Source organism: Gavia stellata, chromosome Z (genome assembly GCF_030936135.1).
Source record: "Gavia stellata isolate bGavSte3 chromosome Z, bGavSte3.hap2, whole genome shotgun sequence".
NCBI lineage: Eukaryota > Metazoa > Chordata > Aves > Gaviiformes > Gaviidae > Gavia > Gavia stellata.
In genome coordinates this window covers 37,530,224-37,553,404 of record NC_082637.1, presented here as the reverse complement: position 1 = coordinate 37,553,404, position 23,181 = coordinate 37,530,224, and the positions used below count along the sequence as shown (strand labels likewise).

The following is a 23,181-nucleotide window of genomic DNA, read 5'->3' as shown; positions in this document are numbered from 1 at the left end:
AAAATGTGCAGCCTTCTTCAACCATAAAGAAACAAAACATGTAAATATCAGAAGTTTGGTAGTTTTATGTGTAGAAACAGTCACACACCCTTTCTGACCACTACTGCTTACTGATATCTTAATGACAAACATGTATCGCCAAGCATCAGCAAAGGCAAAGTGAAGCAAGAAAAGCTAAATTCTTTAGAGAATATAAGCAGAGTTTCCCGATTGGAGCTGTACAGGAACTGTCATTTTGTTACAAACGTAACAGAAATTACAGACTGGCAAGGTTTAGATCACTTTCACTAACTTAAAATATTGTTTTCCCTAGTGACCTAAAAAACTGAGTAAAACAACAGTATGACTATATTGTACAGGGTGTTCCCAGTGATAGTCATACTTTCTTCAACACCTAATATAAAACACAAACATTATTTTAACAAATACCACTTGGCTGACCTAGAAGATAGGACAAAGGAATAAGAAAGTCACGTCCAATTCCTCATGGATTCTCAGCTTGGATCCTGGTTTTTGCACAGTTTACCTTACGAACATGATCCGAGTGACATTTCACAAATTCCTGGATAAATGTTGCTACACTCTGCCAGCAGAGAGACAGGCTGTGTCATGCACAGATCAATAATAGCACTGTGTTTCATCAGCCTCAAAATCAAAAGTGCTTCATCTGGCAAAAGCCATGGCCCTTGAGGATCTGACATATATAAACTGAATACCCTACACAGGATGTCTACTACAAAAGCTGCCAGTGTAAAGACAAGTCTAGAGATACACAGTGAGTATATGTAAATAAGAAAATATATATTTTTATATATAAAGAAGTTTTTAACTCCTTTTTATGAAAAGTAAGAACAAATATCACAAAGCAGCAGCTGAATAATGGAAATGTGACAAAAAATTTACAATCCTTGACAGAAAAATAAAAACACAGGACAATCCAATATTCATAATCTTTTGACGAATTTACCATAAAATGCATGTACCTTTTAAACTGTTAACAATATGTATGACAGTGGGCTGCAATAAAACGCACTCTAAGCTGTATGTAATGCCTTCTTATCAAACTTATGTTCATTAAAAACACAGAACATCAGAAAACTTTTCTCTTCTTCAGGGAAACTACTCAAAGTAGAGATCCCGAGACTGTAAAACATCATATACTACCTGTAGTTTTACGCCTCAATATAGTCTTTCCTAAGAAAACAATAGGAATTTATGTCTCCTACTGCTTAGCTTTCGCCATGATTATCTTAACTTTATTTTTTAGTGATAGAGCTTGTAAAATTTGTATCTTCAAGTAAGTGCAGCACCTGTAGATCTTTAATTGAAATTACTATCTCTCAAAATGCCTTTCCCTCACTTGTTTCTCAGTAAATTTAGTTTTCTTTTTTTTCTGCCAAAGTTTCTGTTGTAAACAATACTTTGAAAAGTAAGTATTTTTATTCTTTGGAAGCCAAGCCTTTAACAAAATATCTCAACCTGAGTCCTTTATCAAGATTTTTACTCAAAAAAGATTAATCTGTCTCTGCCCCCAATTAAAATGAAAAGGTTTCTCCTTTAAATATTTCACTACTATCTTACTAAAAAACTGTTTCCTTATGCAGACAAAAGAATATGAAAGAAATATTAAAAAATGGTTATTTATCTTTTTCTTTTCCTAATTTTCCTTAACAAGGTATGCACTACCTAAATGAAGGAGTTTTAGTCTTGTCTCAGCTCTGCAATCAGCAACTCTAAAGAGCTGTACCAGACCAATGTAATCCTAAATTCTGTGTACATTACACCACAAAAGCTGGTTTTCCTTCCCTTTGCATTTCTTCTGCTAAAGACTAATTCTCTTTTAATGTTCCTGTTGCACACTGTAGAACATTCATTTTCTTTAGGTTACTCCCTTCATCTCATTATCCATTCTCCCTGTGCCTTGACTTGAGTGGTGATGGCTTCTCCTCTGTCTCAGAATTTCTCCTCTTTATAACCTGATATTTGAACATCATTATAATACTCCTCCTTGGCTTCAGTTAGACCCTTATAAAACGTTGGTTTGACTTTTCTTAAATTTATCATCCATGTTTACATCTCTTCTCCATAGCACTATTAAATGCATTCTGGGTTTCATCACAAACATACTGTTGCATCAGTTGTTCAGATAAATGAACAGTGTTACTGAAGTTGAGAACATACCTTCCTGTTTGTACTTTTCATGAATTCAGCTCACGTCATTAAACATATCCTCTCTCTTCCTGTCTCTATTTTTTTCATGCTTCCGACAGAACATTTTTTCACTCCCTTCAGAAAGACTCTGCCCACTGCTAACCACAAGAAGCTGATTTTTTCTCAAATTCTTCCTTTTTAGATTAATTGACCAATACCACTGCAGTTCTCTGACTCCAATTGACAATGGTCCATTTCAGTCACACAAAAATTACAGACATCATATCTGATATGATTCTACCTTGTTTCAGTTCTGTGTCCTTGAATCTGTTTTTTAATATTCCTTTGCTAGACTGAAGACTCTACAAGCAAATTTCTTTTTCTTAGACATTTAAACTTGAACTACCTTTTAATCTCCTCTCTGAAAACCTCAAGTTGTTCTCTGGAATGGTGTATTTTCAAATCCTTCTCATAAGTCTTCTTCAAATGCTTTATACTTCCATCAATCTCTTGGATTCTGGGTATTAGAGCTACATAGAGTATTCTAGGAGCAGTCAAATCATGCCAAGTGAAAGAAAACATATTCTCTCTGCTCCTATTGTATAGCTTCCAGTTTATACATTGAAGGACTGCCCTGGTGTTTTTCACAATGGCAATGGGAGTTCATGCTCAGCTCATTACCTACTAGGACTCTCATTTTTCTTCAGAGTCCCTGGTTCCCAGAAGACAGCCATTCAGCCTCGCTCAACATGAACTTGAGCAATGTATTGGTTTTCATTATGATGCAATGATTTCCTCATTAAAAACACTGTGAGGTCATAATGATCTATACTTTTCAATCAGCCTCTGGTGGATGATTGAAAGCTTAGAATAGCTGTCAATGACTAAAGATATCCTCTTGCACTGGCTTGGATTTTTTACATTGTCACTAATTTTAAAAAATGATTGAAAGATTTTACCTCTAAAACAAACAGCAAAAAGACTGTCATATATTCCATAGTATATCCAAATAGAATAGATGTGTAAGGTGTAAACTATTATCTTGGGGAAAAAAATAATGTTATCATTCATGTGAGGGATCAACTGAAAAATTAATTTCATGGTACGTGAGATTCTGAGCTAGTGAAGATGATTAAGTGGTACTTATATGCACCAATTTAACCTTAAGGCGTGAATTGAGACATTGAGTCTACACCGTGTTCCATGTGTCAGTGCTTAGCTCCAATCCAAACACTAAGTAAAACCAATCAAGATGAAGATCATTTTTGGAATTTAATCCCTACATACATTTTAATACAAACAACCACTGTTGCACAGGGGCACACAACAAAAATGAGTGGATGTACTTGTAAGACTTCTAGATACTTTCAGGTCATAGAGCCATTTTTGCAGTCCCATGACCTTGCTCCTTCAACTTCTTAGGAAATTCAAGTCCTCAAATACGGAAAAAAATGTTCTCTTACCAATTCACCTATTACATGCATCTGCCTTGCTAATGATACTGAGCATCCTGCTCCACCAATCTTATGTACCCTAACTTCAGAATGAGGGAAATTTACTTAACAGATTAGCACAGGAGCAAAGGAAAGGGAAGTAAGGTAAAAGGATGTGTTAGGAGAGTGCAGCAGAATCAACTCACTTAACATTCACAATGTAAAGGAATGCAAAAGTATTTCCCCAATTTCTCATGCCTCTTGAAAACTTTTCGTAAGAACATAATCAGGAAAACCTTTACCTAGGCCAAGAAAGACAGAAAAGAGAGACTGTTAGGCAAAAATCCATCAGGAAACAGACAATTGCAAACAAGGGGAGAGAATTCAAGCTTCCAAGGTAGGATATATGGCTGATGGAAACCCAAGGCATCTATTTCTTGCATTTTAGTAGCACCTATATAGAATGGTACACAGAGGTGTTATTGCATAGTCTATCAGAATACTAAATCATACAATATTAAAAAAATTATGCAGGTACATCCTCTATTGTAATTCCTTCCCTGCAAGTTCAAAACACAAAATAACCTCTCACCATAGAGAGGTCTATATTCAAGACTAGATCAAATAAAACTTATTTTTACCACCATACCCAGGAGGGTCTTGAACATAAAGTGGTTAGAAAATCACTTTCATAGTTAATACCGGTACTTAATAGTAATAATGAGTAATTCATGGACCACTCCAGTGAACAAGCCTAAGACTACTGATCCAATTGCAACCCAAACTGGTTTTATGAGACAATCTGTGAGAATCTATGAGAATCTGGTTTTATGAGACAATCTATGAGAAAATCAGATTGCCAGAGCTGAAATGTAATCTCTTGCCTACATATGAATAGTTGTTCCCAAATCAATGGATTTTTTTGGATGAGATTTGATGGTGAGTAAATATTATCTGACAAAAGCATATATTATCCACAGACCTTTACATAGCAGAGAAGGTTCAAGAACCCAGTCTAGCTTTATGCTTAGCTTTAATTAAATGAGCAGATCACACTGAAGTCAATGAAGACGTTCCTGTAAGCACAAAAGGAAATCCTATACGACAGTATTTGTTGAGCTTTTCCAGATCTCAAATAGTATCATATTCAGGAATCTTTTTTTGAAAAAACTGCAGTGAGTTCTATTTTTTGTCTAATAATAAGACAAGATTCAATGCACAAGGACAGTTTGATCAAATCACAAGAAAGGTGAAGAAGAATAAGCTATGTCACATGAAATCCATAAAGTAAAAATTACAGGATGATATCTTCCAGTGTTTATTGTAATATATGTACAAGTATATTCTATTACTGTATTATACTATCAGATATAAATATATAAGATGTGCCTATAGATACGTGTACTATCTCTCTTTGTAACATTACAAGAGCATGCTAATCCTTGTGATATAGGTTCTTTCTTTTAATATAGAAGTATACTTTTCAGGATTTCTATATGATACAGCAATATAAATCGTATTGATTGTAAGTATATTCTATGAACTTCTTGTGGTATCCACAATTTTTTTTTTTTATAATATATTTTTCTAGAATTTACCTATCTCTAAGTTATTTCATTTTGACAGCAATATAATACAACTCTCATAGTTCTAGTTTATGCCAACTGTTCTCTTTAATTTATGAATGAGACTCATTTCCTACATGCAATGTACTTCAACTGTTGTTCATCAATAATTCAACAGGTCTCTTGTAATTTTTCTTCAGAGATCAATATAAATGTAAAAGGTATTTTGCTTTATTTTTGTTTTGTAATGAAAGCATAGTTTCTCGATAAACATATTTTACAGTGTAGCTCTGTTAACAGAACTGACTTCAGGATGCTCTAAGTTTTCAATGCAGCAAACTATAAAAATAAATAAAATACTAAAAAAAAACTTTTTGGAGTAGATGCATTCTAAAAAGGCAGTTATTTTCATGTTTACCATTTGGCAATTCCTCATTTTATTTCCAAGTCAACTTCTCTGACAGCATAGAAGATAGAAATTTGAGAACTGTTTTATATCAGCAGCAATCTGCTGAATCAGCAGTTTACCAGAAGAAAGATTATATAGCGATTTCCCCATTTAGTAAACAAAAAGTTTGAACAAACATATTTAACTAGCTGAGCACGTTTCATTCCAGGCGGAATTTTAGACTAGGACTTGAAAGAGGTGAATTCTAGTCTCACAGAGCCACAGAGCACTACTGTCTGTCTCTGTTTCCAGCCTTTACAAGTGTGACATCATAGCCTGATTTACAGGCTCAACATAGCCTGTTTATTAGGCTCAACAAAGCTCTAATGAAACTACAATGTATCAGAATCTATTCTTCTTAATACTGTCAATTCAAAGCCTTCAAAAACTACAGGTAGGGCCCACAAATTGAACTTAAATTCCATAAAATTTAAGTTTGAAATACATTACAGACAATTTTTCCTACCTATAGATAATGTTGTTGTTCAGGTCTGGAACACTGTGATGAATCCAGAAAGAATGGCTTTCTCTCAAGGATACATAGATTGGGGGTGTGTTTTGAGTTTTGAATTATCTACTGTGCCCACAAAGAGGTGTCTCCTCAGAAGAAAAGAATATAGAATTTACACCCAATCAAATTTTGAGAAGACTTTAGTCTCACACTGGCACATAGTTTAGTTCAATTATTAGATAAACCTCTTCTGTCTTAGATAGTATTTGCAAACTCTGCAAAGGTCAGGCAGTATATCCTGCTTTATCATACTTTTATCCCTTCTGGTTTACTTTCTCCCTTCTGCTATATTTTAAGAAAAGGTAGAACAGAAAATTTGCTGTTTTGATTTTTAAGTATTTTTGAGAAACCATCTTTATTTCTTTTTGAATATTGTGCCCAAAGTTTATAACTTCTGTAAATTAATCAAGACTACTGTTATTCAAAGCAGTTAGGAAAGGATAATTTGTACGCTTCTAAACGAGAGGGGGGAGAAATCACACTTCTCCCGATGATTTTGGGCATAGACTTTTCCTAAACAGCTTCACAGAACTCTTTGATTGTTTCATTGCACTCTGTGCCAAAGGTGCACAGTTGCAGAAATGATTTTGCACTGAGTTTGACAAAAGTGTTAAATAGGGTATATTTAGCTTTTTTTATTTTCTATTTTTAAGAAGGGTACAAGTAAAATGTTCCAGACTTTAGTGTGCCCTCTAAGAATGGAAAGGGACATTGTTGAACAGAGCAGAAACAAATTTAATTCTTATTAGATTATTTTTTATCTATTAAAATATGAGGTCATTATAGCAGCTCTGTTTTTACTTTTTTTTTTACTAATTCTGTGTATGAAAATCAGAATTACTGCATATACTACTGATGTAGTAGTAATCTCTTGCACAGTTTATCTGTAAAGATTACCATTTATGCTTAACTTCAAGTATTCAAAATTTTAATTATTCTAAAATGTTTTATAAAATTTGACTATTCAGATACTCTGTAGGTATGATTAGTATTATCTGATGTACATAATGAAAAATATCTTTTCATGCCACTAGAGGAAAAAAAACCCACTTAATTTAGAAAAGATGACACTGAATGCAGAAGTTTTCTTGTGAATGTAATAAAAAAAAGCACAAATGCTCTGGAGTATTTTCACAAAAGAGGAATCAAAAAGATAAAACCAGGACACTTGTAAAAGTGTTTTGGGAGAAAACAATTGGATGTGTCTATGATAATTTCTAACTGGACAATGTTTATGTAGAAAGCCCCCAAAAACTCTCAAAAAAATTACACATTTACTGTAACGAACAAAAGTGAGGAAGTTCCAAAAGCAGTTTTAGCTTACTGCAGGGTAATTACAAACAGCATTCAGTTTATGATTTCAAGCTTATTCCTAAAATTTACTTTAAGGAAACCAGACATACAAAAATTGTTATGTAAATAACAATACATCTTTAAAGAATGAAAAATCCCTTCATGAAAACCAGCGTCAAAGTCAGATCTTTGTGTAAATAATAGTTAAGTTAATAATCTACAATGCATCTAAATTCATCATCAGTTTCTTCTTTGTTCAGTGCTATTGAATAACTGCTAAATTGGCTGGTTTACTCATATTTGGGTACCATAAGAAGAGTCAAGCTGTGGTGCTGAATTTGCAGATGCAACTCTGAATTCTGAGCCGTTCTCTGATAGATTGGGCAGTAAAAAATATTCAAGAGAATATGAAGAGAAAGCCACAAACAAACTTTAAAGAATAAAAAGCTTTCTCTAGTCCTTTACTCTTCTGCTTTTCATGCTCATACCTTTCTATGCTTGAGGTAATCCATCAGACGATAAACTTCTGGCAAGCAAATTGTATTTTAAAAGCACAGTATGAGCTGAGGGGAAAAAAGTTCCCTTAAAATTCAAAGAAAATTGAAAATTGAATGGCTAAAATAAAGTTTGGAGAGATTTTTAAAATGCTATCAGAAAAAAAAAAAAATCCTAGGCTGAGTTACAGCTAAAATGTGCAGAGGCTTCTAAAAAAAACCCAACCAACAAACCAAAAATACCCCCTCCTTTTCTTCCCAATTCAGCAAAAACGTAGTTACATATCTGCAGGAATGCATCTGAAAAACTTTACTTAAATCATCACATTATCCCCTCCAAAGGATCTGTCAGCGTTTGACTGATTGACTTTTTCCCATTCTTTGAGATTCAGGTTTCCTGCTGAAGTAGACTTACATGGGCACTTTGCAAATGCCTGTGGCATTCCATTAAGAAATGCAGCTTTTCCTGGGACATCTCTGAGAAACACTGGAGAACTGACGCAAAAGATCACAGAATCACTAAAGCTGGAAAAGACCTGTAAGACCATCAAGTCCAACCATCAACTAACACCACCATGCCCATTAAACCATGTCCCACAATGCCTCGTCCACACAGTCCTTGAAACACCTCGAGGGATGGTGACTCAACCATTTCCCTGGTCAGCTTATTCCAGTGTTTCACCACAGATCCTACAGTACTTTTGAGCAGTAAGATTATTTTGAGAGTAAGATAAGCACTAATGACTTAACCTGCTTATGATTTTCATTTCTTATTCAATACACTTTGTCTGAACTTTTGCAACAAGAATGACACCTACTGCATAAAAGTGATTGTAATTACTGTGCTGTATGCAATAAATACACTCTTCTTATAAGCATTCACTTAGTGATAGAAATCAGTAGAGGGGGGAATAAATCTTTAAAAAAAATTTTTCCTGGATTTTTCCAACAATTCCTTTCAGACATTTTTATAAGAAACTAAGGAAATGCTAAATCCCTTCGCTTCTACATTAAGTATCAGCCCCAGATGTGATTTCTATACACTGATAGCAAAATGTAACTACTGTACTTCTGTACAGATGGTCTTGACTCATTGTTGATGTGAATCCTTGGAGAATGCAAGCTTTGATTCTAATATGTGCAGCCACTTTACAGTCATTTTTGCAGAAATATGCAAAGAATTGCTTTTGCAGAAATAAAACAAAGCAAGAAATCTACATTACTGCGAAGAGTTTATAAAGCCAAACAAAAAAAGAACTTGAATACAGCATTCTGAACTCCTACAAGCAGACAGACAAATATATACATACATACATACATACGTGTCTGTGTAGATCTTCAAGAAAAATACACAAAACCATATATGTACATACATTCTGAAAATCAACAGATGCCAAACAGTCCTTAGGTTGTATGAACTCTAAAATCTGTCTCAAAATGAACATCTGGAACATTTATATCTTAAATCCAGAGTCAATCTTCTAGCACTAGATTCCTTGGGGATTACAATGAAGGACTGCACAAACATCTGCCCTTGTCTGCTAATGGATTTATTTTCTTAGCTAAATTCAGGCAACATGGCATCTCAGCCAAGCAATGATATTAATGTTTACAGTTGCTAGAATGCTATACTTACCTTAGCCCAGCATCACAAGTTCACTGTTAATATAAGATTACACAGAACTTTATGATTACATATGAAAGCTTATTTTTGGATATTAGTCATTTTGACACTCTTGTAGTGTTTAAGAGTCTCCCTAAACCTAGGGATTGTCTCAATCTTTTAGTTTTTCATGGTTTGTTTGCTTGTTTTTTACCTTCTACCTGTGCAAGAAAATTCTAAAATCTAAAGTAGCAGAAGCATTGAGAAGAAACAATGACAACAGTGTTCTTGCTAGTGAAAAAAAAAGTTTTAAAAGATGTAATTTCCCTTGCAATATCTTAAAACTTCACTTCTAGATAGTATTTCTTAGGAAAAAAAAAAACAAAAACCCCACACACAAATGTGTGCTTTACAACCATTTGATCTGTCTGAATCATGGTTCTCTCTCTAAAACACGCACGTACGCTGCAGTGACTGTGTAGGTTCTTTACCTCCTTAATTTTCACTTGGCAAGTAGCCCAAGCCTTGGCTTTAAATTTCCCACTTGGTAGCACTAGAATGGCACCTGAAGAGTAATTTGTTGTAGAAAGGGAATTCAAATTGGTTGCTGAGAAGGAAAAAAATGTGCATGCCTAATAAAGATTTTTCCTTGAGTACCTGCAACACCATTTATTTATTTTTCCTTAGAATGCACCACCCTTTAAATAGACCAGTGACCATTTTTTATTTTTTTTTTAACTTTCCAGAAAAACTGAGTGAAAGAAAACTGGCTTGGTTTTAAGACCATGCTATTTCACTTTTAGTCAGTCTTCTACATTACAGCAGCGCTTATCTTGACACAGATTTTGCCTTTTTTTTTTTTTTAACAGTTTCCTGATAATGGCCTTTTTTATGTTGTTTCTCACGTTGCTCTCCTGTGGACACCTAAGGTGTAGTCTTCTAGGAAGGCAAATCATGAAGATGTCTGAGCAAGCAGAACATTTTACCTAAATTACACATATAACTCTCTGTGAAGTTTATACTGTCCATGAAACTCTACATTATGATATTGTTTGTGAGATAGGCAGATCTCCATTGGTTCCAATGACCTTGGAAACTCTTTTTGAACAATTCATTACATACATATAGTTATGCAAAATGAGTAACAGAAATGAGGTTTTCCGTCCTCTAGAAATTAGCAGTTCCCCAGCCCTAAGAAAGTGAAAAGTGCTGCTCCTGATACTGCTTTTGCCTTCTGTGCAAAGACAGAAATGCTGAGAAGTTTGAGGGGGAGGGGATTTGATTTCTTTTTTAATGTCTGCCTCCTTCCAGCAAGTCCATCTGTTGTAGCACTATAATTCTGGAAGCAGGATGTGTGTGTGACCAACAGGAGACAATTACTGCAAAAGTGTTTGTTGATTCAGCTCTATAAAGGGCAGGCCAATCACTGCAGTATGAATAGAAAAGAATTCCAGCTGAGGAGCTGCATATAGATTAACACAAAATACATATATATAAATGAGAATGGGGAAAACCAGAAAGGAGTAATAGTATGGGAAAGGATTAAGTAGGAATGAAGACTGAAGTAGAGAAGAAAGCTGGCACCTTTGGGGCTGTTAACCAAATAGTTTACTACTCTCTATTTTCATAAATCTTGTTCTCTGGCTTTCCACCTTGACAGAGAGAGATGGGATTAAATAGATATGGAACTGGTCTGAGTCCCCTTTGGAAGAAAACTCCAGTTGCCTTGAGCACTCCACTCTTGGAGCATATGGAGACAGCTGGTTTCTCCAGAAGTGGCTGTTCTTCACAGAGCAATAGGTGCTAGTTCATGTGGACTGACCAGATTCTCAGGAAAGTTCTCAGACCACAGGCTAAAAGTGAAACTTCCCTCACTCATTTGAATGCAGGTAAAATGTCAGCATGAAGACCACTTCTTTTTCAGAAGGATTAATGAACTGGGTTGATACAATAGTAAATCATGCCTCAATATACTTTGTACGTAATAACTGATTCAGAATCTCATATAAAGCATGTTAATATATAATATTTCATAATTTTGATAATAACAAATTAAAAGACAAAAAAATCAATGTTATCAAAATTTCACAGAATTACAACAGAATTAAGCTGAACATTGTAAGACCCCATAATGTAAAAGTACTTTACCTCTATGGTCAGTTTACTAGTTTGAAGTATCTGATCAGCCAAATGTAGCTGAGTTGTTAGTTTTTCATTGGTTTCTTTAAATCCCTTGACAGAAGACACTGCTGTCTTTTTTTCATTCTGTAAAACAGCTATCTGCTGCTGCAATGACTTAATTCTTTCCTGCAGTAGAGCAACAGAGTAGGCCGGTTTCTGGACAATGATATTTCTCCTTTTTGTTCTGTTCACTAAACATAAAATGACATGTTACCAAACTGACAGATCATCATAACTAAGATGATTTCTGATTTTTCTTTGGCCCTTCAAAACACTGTTCTAGCCTCTAAAATATTTCTCAGCAAGGAACTGGTAAATTAATTCAGTTAACCTATAGGTGCTATATGTTGTTCTTTTTCGGAAGTGCCAACACTGCAAACTCAACAAGGACTTGGAAGTTAAACGTGGCTGAAGTTTCTGATTAGTATTACTGGAAATAAGGCTTCAGTGTCTTGTTAACAGATTTTTTTTTTAAGATCTAAGAAAAAATACAGTTAATTTTGTTTTATTGGTTGTGTTGGCTACAAGGGGCAAACAAGAACAAAAGGTAGTAAAAAGCATTATTTTAGTCAGTAGATTCAATAGGTGAGTATATATAGAGTATATTTCAACTGTGCAAAAAGATGCTGTTTGACAGTCACTTTTTATACGACAATTTCACTTTAAAATAATGAGCTAAATCTTTGAAAATATACTCACACAAATTTAAACAAGCAAATCCTGCAACAGCATATAAGTGGGTTTATGTAATATAGAAGAGGTTTTGGAATATCAGGCAGGAATGCTCTGTCAATCTTTCTTAGGAAGTTGCCAAAAATATATAATATTCCTACCTTTGCTTAGAATTGATGGATAAGATGTTATGAGACAGCAGATCTTCCTCCTCTTGGAATGTAAGTTTTCTAGGTCTTTATTCTGTGAATGGCCCTAAAAAAACCCACAAGCACAAAGCTAGCAACTTTTCATTACGTCATACCAACCACAATACTCTGAAGTTTTCCAGTTTGAATTAAAACAACAAAGATTACTTCAAATAATAAACAAAATTCTAAAGAATTTTAATTTGAAAATCAGTCTTACAACATTAGCCAGCAAGGAGTACAAATTCTGTCTTTCCCATCAAATGTAGAAGAAAAAACGAACTGTTACAGGTAATTCATAACCCTTTCCAAAGAATCCCAGAGAAAAGTGAAGTGTCTACTAATGCCTGTATTATTTTTTTAGATAAGATATGAATTTACTCATAGGGAAAAAAGATGGTGTGTATTACTTGAAAGCCTACAATATCCTATTTTTCAAGATATTTAAGTGAAAATAAAAAGGAATAGCTATCTTACTAGTTGAAAAGCAGGAAAACCAGATTAGACACTGAGCTGTAACTGGAAGATGCATGAATATATATGAACATGCAAATACAATCCCTATGTTTGTACAGGTTTTAACAAAAGTCAGCTGCATGCCTTTTAAATATCTGATTTGAAAAATCAGCTATTTCCAGAACCTATTGAATGTTCAATGACAGAAGCAGAGGATAAGAAGAATGCTGCCTGCAATATGTAAAATGAAAATGGCCAGAGCATGGCTTACTCCAAAGTCAGAGTACTATTTCCCTGGCTCTTAAATGATCAGTGTATTTTGAAACACTTTTATTCTGGAATTCTGCTACATTTATCCAATTTTTAAAGTCTTCAGTTTGCAATTTCTATGTGATATCATGCAACATATTTCTGGAAATACTCATAACTGAAATAGGTGTTCATCAATTTTAAAAGAGTAAACAGCAATGGATTATCTATTAACTGCACTGAACAAATTACTGACATTGTAGGATAGCTTAGCCATGAGTTGTAGATTTGTACAATCAACACACAATTTGAAGGACATGGAAATAGGATATGCTAGAAAAAAAGAAAATAAATAATCTAATAATAAAATAAATAAATAAATAAATAAATAAAAATAAAATAATTTAAAAAGTGCCAACTTTTCAGACTAAAACCAAAGCAAAGGAAAACAAAGGAGGTCAAGCTCTTGTAGGTCTGTCTCCTTCAAGTATTCTCTTAATTACTTTATTCCATGTCTCAAAGACAAAAGTGGAAACCAGTACTAACTCCCTATCAGTATGATCAGAGGATCCTACAAACACTGAAGACATGTAATTGGATGACCGATGCTAGGCCAAAATGGTGATTATGTAACAGAGAACTGAGCTCTCAGCAGATGATGAGCAAACGATCCATGCCTGCAGTGAAAAGCATAGCTCAGGACTTAGGAGATTTCTCTAGTTTCTCTTTGTATGAGAATACCATGACCCAGCTGGAGTTTCCTTAAATCCTCAGGAAGGAGTTAAGATTTCTGTAAAATTGGTGTTCCCTATTGTCAATATTAAACCTTTTTGCAATGCTATCTTCTGTACTCATAAACCACATTTACAGGTGCTTTTACTGCAACAGGGGACTTCTGCTGTAGCATATTTACCTGCTTAGGGTTCTTGGGATGCTTCTTGTGTATGCTCCAAGTCCACCAGTCTGTTACATACGTGTATCAGAATATATCTGTATTTGTCTTTTCCAGTAGGAACAGAGAGTAAATGCAACATAGGCAAACAGAAGAGGTACTGGCTGTGTCTACACTATCAATCAAGAGAGACCAGAGCCTCCTGGATTCCCTGCCTTGTATAGCCTCACTTAGGAGCAGCAGGAGATAACAGGAGTAGCACACTCTGTCAGACTTTCACATATATCATGTGCACCTGCTTATACTGTGTATTCTGTACCAACAGATGATTGCAGAATAATTTCCCTTTTTTCCAGTTTTTCCGCCAGAAAAATAGATCTTTTGATGAAAATACACAATCAAGAATATATAACAAGACCAGAGAGTTTGTATTTACTTTAAAATTTTGGAGGGTAAGAAAACATAACCTGTTTTCAAACTCTATTATATCACCATACATAACAGAATTTCAAGCTAGTTTTCTAACAGCAGCAAGTTGTTCAGTGTTTCAGTATTCTGTTTCTTGAACTAACAAACAACAATATCTGCTTGTGTTTTAAATTCCATGAAGTGATTTATTTGGGCAAACACAGGAGGGAAAAAGTATTAGACACTGTTCAAAAGTCCAAAAATGAGTCATCTGTTACAGATTGTATGGAGCCTCTAAAGACCTGGGAAACAAGCAGCTGGCCCTTCTGTGAGAAAACAGCATATAGAAGTTAGGAATGAGACAAGGGGTTCAAATCCCAGACAATGAATGTAAATGGGCTAAGAAGAAGCTAAAAGCATACTTTTCTCTAGATAGAAACTCCTGGACAGAGATAGAGCCAAAAGCATTTTTCTAAGATGGAGACAACTCTTTCTGCACACACCAAATGAACTGAGAGGTGTTCATGCTTGATTAGTCAGCACACCATTTTGCTAGATGGAAGGAGGGGATGTTGCTGTCTCCCTGTTGTGGGTTACATCACCCTGTTCTGTATGGCTTTTCTGATTGAGAGAAAATTCAATGGGATGTCTGCAGATTCTTTGTCTGGACTATGAGACAGAAGGACTACTTACAGCAGCTTTACATTTTTTAATCAGCTTTTGCACTCCTGACACCCCCTCCAAATACTTTTGCAGACTAATTGTTCAGAAAATATTCTAAGTGATAATGAAACTACCCATTGAATATCTGGAAGCAGATTTTCTTTTCAGTTTACAATGAGAGGCAAATTAATTAAAAGGGGAACAGCAGTGATAATACTATTAAACTGCAACACTCTCCACAGAAGAACAAAACAAGTTCTGTTATATACCTTTTTATTATACTTCCAGTTTTTGCCTTCTAAATGAACAATACTGCGCGGCTTTTGACTGTCTTGTATTCGCTTTTTTCCCTGTTGTTTACTTTTGTCTGGCAGTGGATCAATGTTTTGCACTGTCTTCATAATAACTGTTTCCAAACCTTCAGAAATTGGTATTTCAGAGTCACTAAAACAGTACATTCAGGAAAACAAAACAAAATAAAGATAAACATTAACAGTTCCAAACAACCAATGCTTGAGCACGTAGAAAATAACACATGAGAGAAAGAAGAGAAACTAATATAAAATCCAAACAGTACTAAGTTGACTTATTCAACAGACGTCTATAAATACGATAAAGAAGAAATCTCTGAAATGGTCTTATCAAGTTCTACTCTGTCAAATGGAATCTCACTCTACAATGCACGGAGGTCTGAGACTTTAACTGCTTCTTCAAGGATAGTTTTTGTTACAGCCTACAAAAGTGACACACATGAAAAACGACTCGGTAGTACTTCTAGTCTGTGAATGGCTCACAAAGATGTACTACATTTCTACTTTCCTTCATTTTCACATTTGATAACAAAACAAGCAAATGCACAATACTTCGCTCAATAACATTTTGTTTCAACTGAACTTTATTTGTAGTGTTGACTTAGACAAACTCAAAAATCACACTTCAGTGAAATTTCTGCCCAGCACCCCTTTGGAGTGCTTTTAAATTGTGTAAGCTTGGTAGTCCTTCTATTGAAATTGGCTGCCATGCAGAGAAATTGGACCTGAAACTTTTATTCAACTTCAAATTTTTCCTTAAACTTGCACTCAACATGCTCTTGATTTCCAGTTTTTCCCTGTCTTGCCCCAGATTATAATTTGTTTTCTGATACTCAGTGAAATCTATCTTAAAACACGAAGTCTTGGATATATAATTTTCTATACCATCAGTGGCTATTCATCTCCATTTGTGCAAACGGATTTGTGAAGAAATCCCTTGACAGAAGGTAATTTTGATTTGTTACTTTTTAAACCAAGACATTTAAAAAGGCACAACTGAGTTCAAATTAAGTTGCATCATAATAAAAATCAATGGTTTAGAGATGGAGGCTACTTAATCAGAGAAAAGGCCTCAAATTGAAGAGAAGAGTTCATACAGAAACATGTTTATACTTTCCAAAACCTATCCTGACACATTGGGATGTCTTATTGACTGATAAGAACAGAAATCAATGTAATAGTTTGAAGGCGCTGCAGTAGCACAGAGATATTTCTAACTACGTACATGTTTTCCTCACCTGAATGCTTTCAAGGAATGTTCTATTTAGAAAATGGAAGGCTTGAATCTAGAAACTCAGAGACAGATACTAGTGGTAAAGAACAGTATTTATTAATAAGTAGAAGAGGGAACTAAATGAAGATATCTCCCTAACTTGTTGAGAATGACACCTTAAAACATCACCTTCAAAACTGTTCACCATTCTACGACAAGAATTCCCTAACCCAATACTTGTACAGTTATCAAAAGTAGTATTTATGGCTAGCTACAAGAACTGAAGCCATACAATTACCTTCCACTTCACTTCAAACTCAAATTGCAATGACGATTTGTTTGCTCAGTTTTGTTTTTAAAAAGCAAACCAGTAAATTAAATGAAAAGCTCACTGATTGCAACAGAAAAACACATATGTCTTCTGTAAAATCAGAACTGCAATATTAAATTAAACAGAAAACCAAACAAGCTTTACATTAATGATAGTAACTGACAAATTACTTGGTCCTTAATTTGTTTTCTCTCTCAAGATACTGTGTTCAGGAGCCCCCTATTTTGCATTGGGAGAAGCAGGGGAAGGGCTTCATTTGCCACTGTTGATTTGGTCCATATGACACATAAAGCCAACATGAAGCCTACAAAGATGATTCCATTTTTTTTACTCTTTTGTCATCTTATTTATATTTTGGGTAAATACAGGCTTGAGAAATTTCTTTGCATGTCTCTCAGGACAAAGCATTGAAAGACAAGGTGTGATACCCATTTACCTAGTGGCTTACTGCTGCTACCTCAAGTATGTGTGGACAACTAGAAGCAGAAGCAAAAATTCTAAACATTTATGAAGCTTACCAGTGCAATCTTCTAAGGGCCTTGTGACTCACGAGTAGGACTCTATGCAGTAACAATTACCTTTAAAGAACTGATTTTTAACCATCATTCAATTAAAGTTAGTACAATGACTGTGCATAAAACATACATGAAATAATTAGTGTGGATGGTTCTTAATTTAAAGGATGTTAAACAGCTTGTAGACATCTGCTAGCAAGCTGAAATGGGTCATTCAAAATTTATCTAACTAAATTAAGGGGAAAAAATGTTTCTCCTCCCGGGTCGGCATGTCACGAGATAACTAAACCGACTTAGTAGGCTTGCCTGGGAATCCTTAGCTGTCAGCGGTGAATATGCAAAGGGCCAGCAAATTAAATCAACCTGCCAAACTGTCAATTTCAAGCCTCATGACTGCATGAAAATAGCATCACTGGAAGAAATCAAGCATTGCCTTCTTTTGGGTTTCCTGGCACCTATTCAAATACTCATGCAGTTGTGGCTAATTTTGCATGCAAATTTCAGTCAATAAACTCAGAACAAGACCTCCCAAGATATTTCAAAGGATCTGACAGTATTTTTTTTGAATACCAAATCAACAGTAGTTGAAATTCAATCTCCATTTGCTAGTGCTTTACATATGCACAGTGTCCCCTCTACAGGGCTAAGTTAATGAGAGCCGTACCTGCTTTCACTCACATCCTCCCAGCCGTCCTTACTGAAGTTCTCAAATACATTACTCATAACCTTGATGGACTGTTTGAGAAAAGCTCCATCATGTCCCAGAGAGCTCTTTTTCTTGGCTGTTTTTAATTTAACCTTGGTGCCTGTTATCTTGCAATTACGTTGCCCAAAGGTTGCCACTGATTTGGCTTCATCCAGCAAACACTTCAGCTCCTGCACTTGACTCAGCAAATCTTCGTTTTCATTTCTCAACCTGTTAGCTTCTGCCACTTGCCTCTTCAAAGAGGCAGCTTCTTTTTCCTGCTCATCAATCACTAACTGAAGTTCTGCTTTGTCTTTTTTTATTTCACAAATCTTCTTAAGTAGCGTTTCCAGCTCTCTTTCTCTTGTGTCTGCATCTTCCTCTTGCACTTTTAAAGATGCTTTCAAATCATTTTTCTCCTTCAATAAGTCTTTATTTACTTCTTTTTGTTTCTTTAACTCCCCTTCAATAGCTTTGAATCTTCTTTCTAGTTGTTGTACCTAACAAAAGCAATTTTAGCATTCAGAGTATTTCAGCCTATCCAGAAGAAAAAAAACCTGTTTTCAAATGTATTTGTTATATGACAATAATATTACATTAAGCACAAGGATAAAAGCAATCTATAGCCCTTAATTTAAAAATAATTCTAACGTAGTGTAGATGAAAACATTTTAGGTGCAATAATACAGCTGTTGAACAAAGGGCAGATGGTAAAAGAAGTTAAAATTCCAGGCAAAGTGACACAGAAGTTTAAGTATGCTAACGAACCTTCCTGACGCATCTTGAGCTCATTACTGATTTGGTTTTACATACTAATTAAATTTAAAAAAACATTTTCAGAAGGAAAACTATTTTGAAATACAGACAATTTTGCACTAGCTATCTAAATCAACAAGTTCTTTTAAGTGTTATAAATAGAGAAATTAAGTATTAATTTGATCTTCCAAAAAAACCCAAACAAATCATAGCAAGAGATATCAGAAGCTCAGCACCTAAAGAATATGAAGGCTGAAATGTATTTTCTATTCACAGAAAGGGAAAATCTGTCCTGTTGCAATGAAGCCACTTCACAATCTTCTGGTATATAGTTTGAAGAAGCATATACTACCTATACAGGATGCACATGCTTTGTTTGTTAAGTCCTTTTAGGTTTACACATATTCAAGGCCATTAACAATAAACTGATTGTCAGTGTTCTTTTGAAATAGTAGCTTAAAGTTACAACCAAACCCCACAATTTCCAGAAATAAGGGGCAATTTTAATTTTAGCAGATACTAAAATGAACATCCAGTCTGTGAGGTTTCCCCAGAAGCTTGCTAAGGGCATCAGATTGAGTTTTGTGCTCAGTAACCACTTAGTCATTTTTGAGAAATATTTTTGGTTGGTTTTGTGCAAGCTTCATCCCCACTCTTTCACTAGGGGAAGTGCCAGGTGCTCTGGATTTTTCTGGTCATGTGTAGAAAAGACTACTTTTCAAGGAGCTATAGTAGAATGCACACAGCCAACTTCAGCTACTCACCTTGTAAAATACTGGCCAATTCCATCACTTTGTAGCAATACAAAATGTCAAAACTTGCTTTGACATTGAAAATATTGAAACCATAGTATTTCTCAATAAATGCTGTATGTTTTTGCATGAACATTTTGCCAATGCATTTAAATTATTTTAAAACTTATGGAATTATTTACAAAGTGGGTACTACAGATTTGATTCAGATAAATGAGAGGTCTTCATGTACAGAGTAAATCAGGGCAAGACCTGCTCAAACTTCATACACGCTTGTGAATTTGATATTGAATTTGTGAGTTTGAGAGCAAACCTTTAACATGCATGCCTATCCATTGTTATCTTCCTTTACTGAAATTCATAGCACTCCCACAATGAAGAGAGATTGCCTTATGGCTACATAAAGTTATTGGGTGAAATTACAAATGAAAGGGATTTTTCCAAATGCTTCAGTGAAAACAAGGTTTATGATTAACATCATAGTTTGTACCTTCCTCCCTAATGATAAGGAGTTAGACCAGTACCTTTCTTCAACCACCTTCCTAAACTGAGATTCTGCTATTATTTTCTCAGTTCTTTAAAGCAACCTTTTGCACTCACTAGCACTTAAAGTCATGTATGACAGCTGGAAGGAAACAAACAATGAATAGCTTCTGCACCTATCCCTAAGGTACCATCATAACTCTGTATATCCATAGAGATAAAAATTATGTGGTACCTGGCAAACAAAATTATGGTTCTGAAATATAGATGATAAGCGAGCATAAACTCTGTGACATTTCAGATGGTAGCATTCATATTATTTCAATTACTCACTCTACCTTAAGATAAATGAATGTGAGCACTACCTATTCTGTGTGTTATTATCTTAACATGATGTTTGTCATTCAGTAATAACGAGATGACAGCCTTCATTGCCTGACCATATGGCAAGTGTTACAAGTATATGCAATCACATAATCTGCTGTAAATTACCATACTTCCTACAAGTTAATTCACAAATAAAAAATAAATAGACATACCCGAACTGACATTCAAAGTTATAGATTTGTGTTTATTCAATTTAAGCATGTTTTTAAAGATTTATAAGTAATTAAACAAATACTGCTTTGCAAAATGACAAACAAAACGCATGATACTGTTTGAAGGATGCCTTTTCTTTGCAGCAAACAAAACATATGGTAAAATACAAGTGAGCCCTCTTAAGTGAACACCTGTTAACATACTAAACTACTTGTGTATATTACAAATATCAATACAAATAGCAACTAGTTAAGAACATCTTGTTACTGTATGAGGTAAAGCATGTAGAATGTTGAGCAGTAAAGATTAAATACTCATCATATTTGCTAAGCCAGAGAACTCTAAATGTATACACTACTATCTTGTGAAAAGAGTGATAAACCCACATATGTAAAAAATATTTGCATACGCAATGTTGTGATAAAATTTAAATACAACAAAGTGGATTTATCACTATTATGCATCAATTTTATTCTGTAGCAAGAGCTCTATGGAGATTAACACCTGATACCATGTAAAGTTAAATACTCAGCAAAAGAAATGAAGGTTTTTCAACTTAAAAGTGGTAAAATGCTAAGCATATGTTACTTTCAATTTAGATAATTTGTTCGTTTTTAACATTATACCTCTAAACATTCTTTTAATTTTCTCTGACATGAACCATGTTAATTTCACATGATACATTCACAGCTACTTCAATAGAATTGATTTCTGACACAATTTTGGAAATCCGTATTTTTCATTTAGGAAAGGAAAATCATGGCCTAAATTCATGAGTACTGACTTACATATACATGATTCTTATAGTAAAATTTAGATCTGTTTGCTGGGCTTGGTATCTTACCTTCTGTAACGGCTGATGTGAAACTTCTTTCATACTCCTCTTTAGAGTACTGTTCTTGACCCCATCATCTTCACTAAGTTTAAAAAGTGGCTCTATCAGAAAATAAATAATACATCTCTATCAAAGAATAAATAAAATATATTGTGACATAGTGTATTTCACTAAAACAACACCTAGACATTTTAAGGAAATGCATTCTTTACGTCGGCAATTATTTATAATGCCTATTTTCTTGCCAAGCCTTTTGGTCATTTTCTAAAGAGTGACCTCTTTTCAAAGTGTTCTGTCACATAATTATGAATCTTTGTAGCATCACAGTATGTTTTTTTCAGAGCACAAGCTTTTCAAAGGTACAATAGATCTGCAGGTTAAAGACACTGTACTTTCATTCCAATTTTTATTCTTTTATAGACTATTCCCTCTATGCCTTAAAAGCAGAATTCATTGCCTTTTTATCTACACAGTCACTACCAGTTTTGTTCTCTAGGTCTTGTCCCCTGCTAGGAGGATCAGAGTGATTGGTGAACAAAGCAAACAGTAACAGAATTAGGATGGATGAAAACTTTAAACCCTTTTTTGTGTTAAGTGAAAGATCATGTACTTCACCAGATAAATCACACACATCATTCCATTGTAATACTGTGGATTCGTAACAATTAGAAATTGATACAACTAATGAGAGTGAACATAACTCTAAGCATCACTCACAGAGACAGCTATGCACTTTAGGTACTAAAAATCCCACAAAAAAAGGGGCAAGTTAAAAATTAGATCTATTCACAGAGAAGAGTGCTAAGAAAAAGTTTAGAAGTACTAATACATACAGTAAAACAGAAGTAAAATACATTCTGTTTAGATTTGAACCAAGAGCTTAACAGTCACAAATTGCCCACTGCCCACAGAAATGAGCAATTACACACCTCAGAAGGACTTTTTCTTAGAATATGAAATATTATGTTAAAGAACAAAAAATTCCAACACTGTAAAAACACCACAATATTCACATTCCTTTTCTTGCCCTTCTTCCCCCCAAGTTAACTTAAAGAATTAACCTTAAGGGATAAATATCTGTGCTACATGGTGGAGATCTGCTTTAGAAGTATCATTCCAAACTACAAGCAGACACTGCAGGTCACTTAATTTTTTATTTATAAACAAAGCAAGTGTAGAAGAAAACAGTGTTACTCTCTGTAGATTCACAATCCTCTTGATATAAACAGTGACTAACAAGTTTGTTAGAGTGAATTAGACCTTTCTTTTGTCTTTGGAACATGTCATGGCCAATTAATACTTCTGTATTCATGAAATAAATGGAACACTATTCTAAAGATAATAAAAGCTGAAAAAGGTAAAACTATGCATCAGGGGAATATGTACCTTTACCTTGATATTAATATGTTAGTTCCCATGTTATTTCAGACTACAGTCCCCCAGCACAGTGGTACTGCATACATTTACAACACTCTTTAAGTAACACACAGAGATAATATGAACATGCTTTTCATCTTTTTCTAAATATTCACTCATTTGAATGTCTGTTGTAG

The 23,181-nt window shown here is 34.5% G+C and overlaps 1 protein-coding gene across 1 annotated transcript in view; it reads right to left on the bottom strand.

Moving 5' to 3' along the window:
• The window catches only part of CNTLN (centlein), a 204,938-nt gene that overhangs the window by 47,665 nt on the left and 134,092 nt on the right, over window positions 1-23,181 (bottom strand). The window contains 5 exon segments of the mRNA XM_059834003.1: window positions 11,647-11,870; window positions 12,513-12,606; window positions 15,477-15,651; window positions 18,242-18,762; window positions 21,638-21,729. Coding sequence (XP_059689986.1) covers window positions 11,647-11,870; window positions 12,513-12,606; window positions 15,477-15,651; window positions 18,242-18,762; window positions 21,638-21,729 — 1,106 coding nt within the window.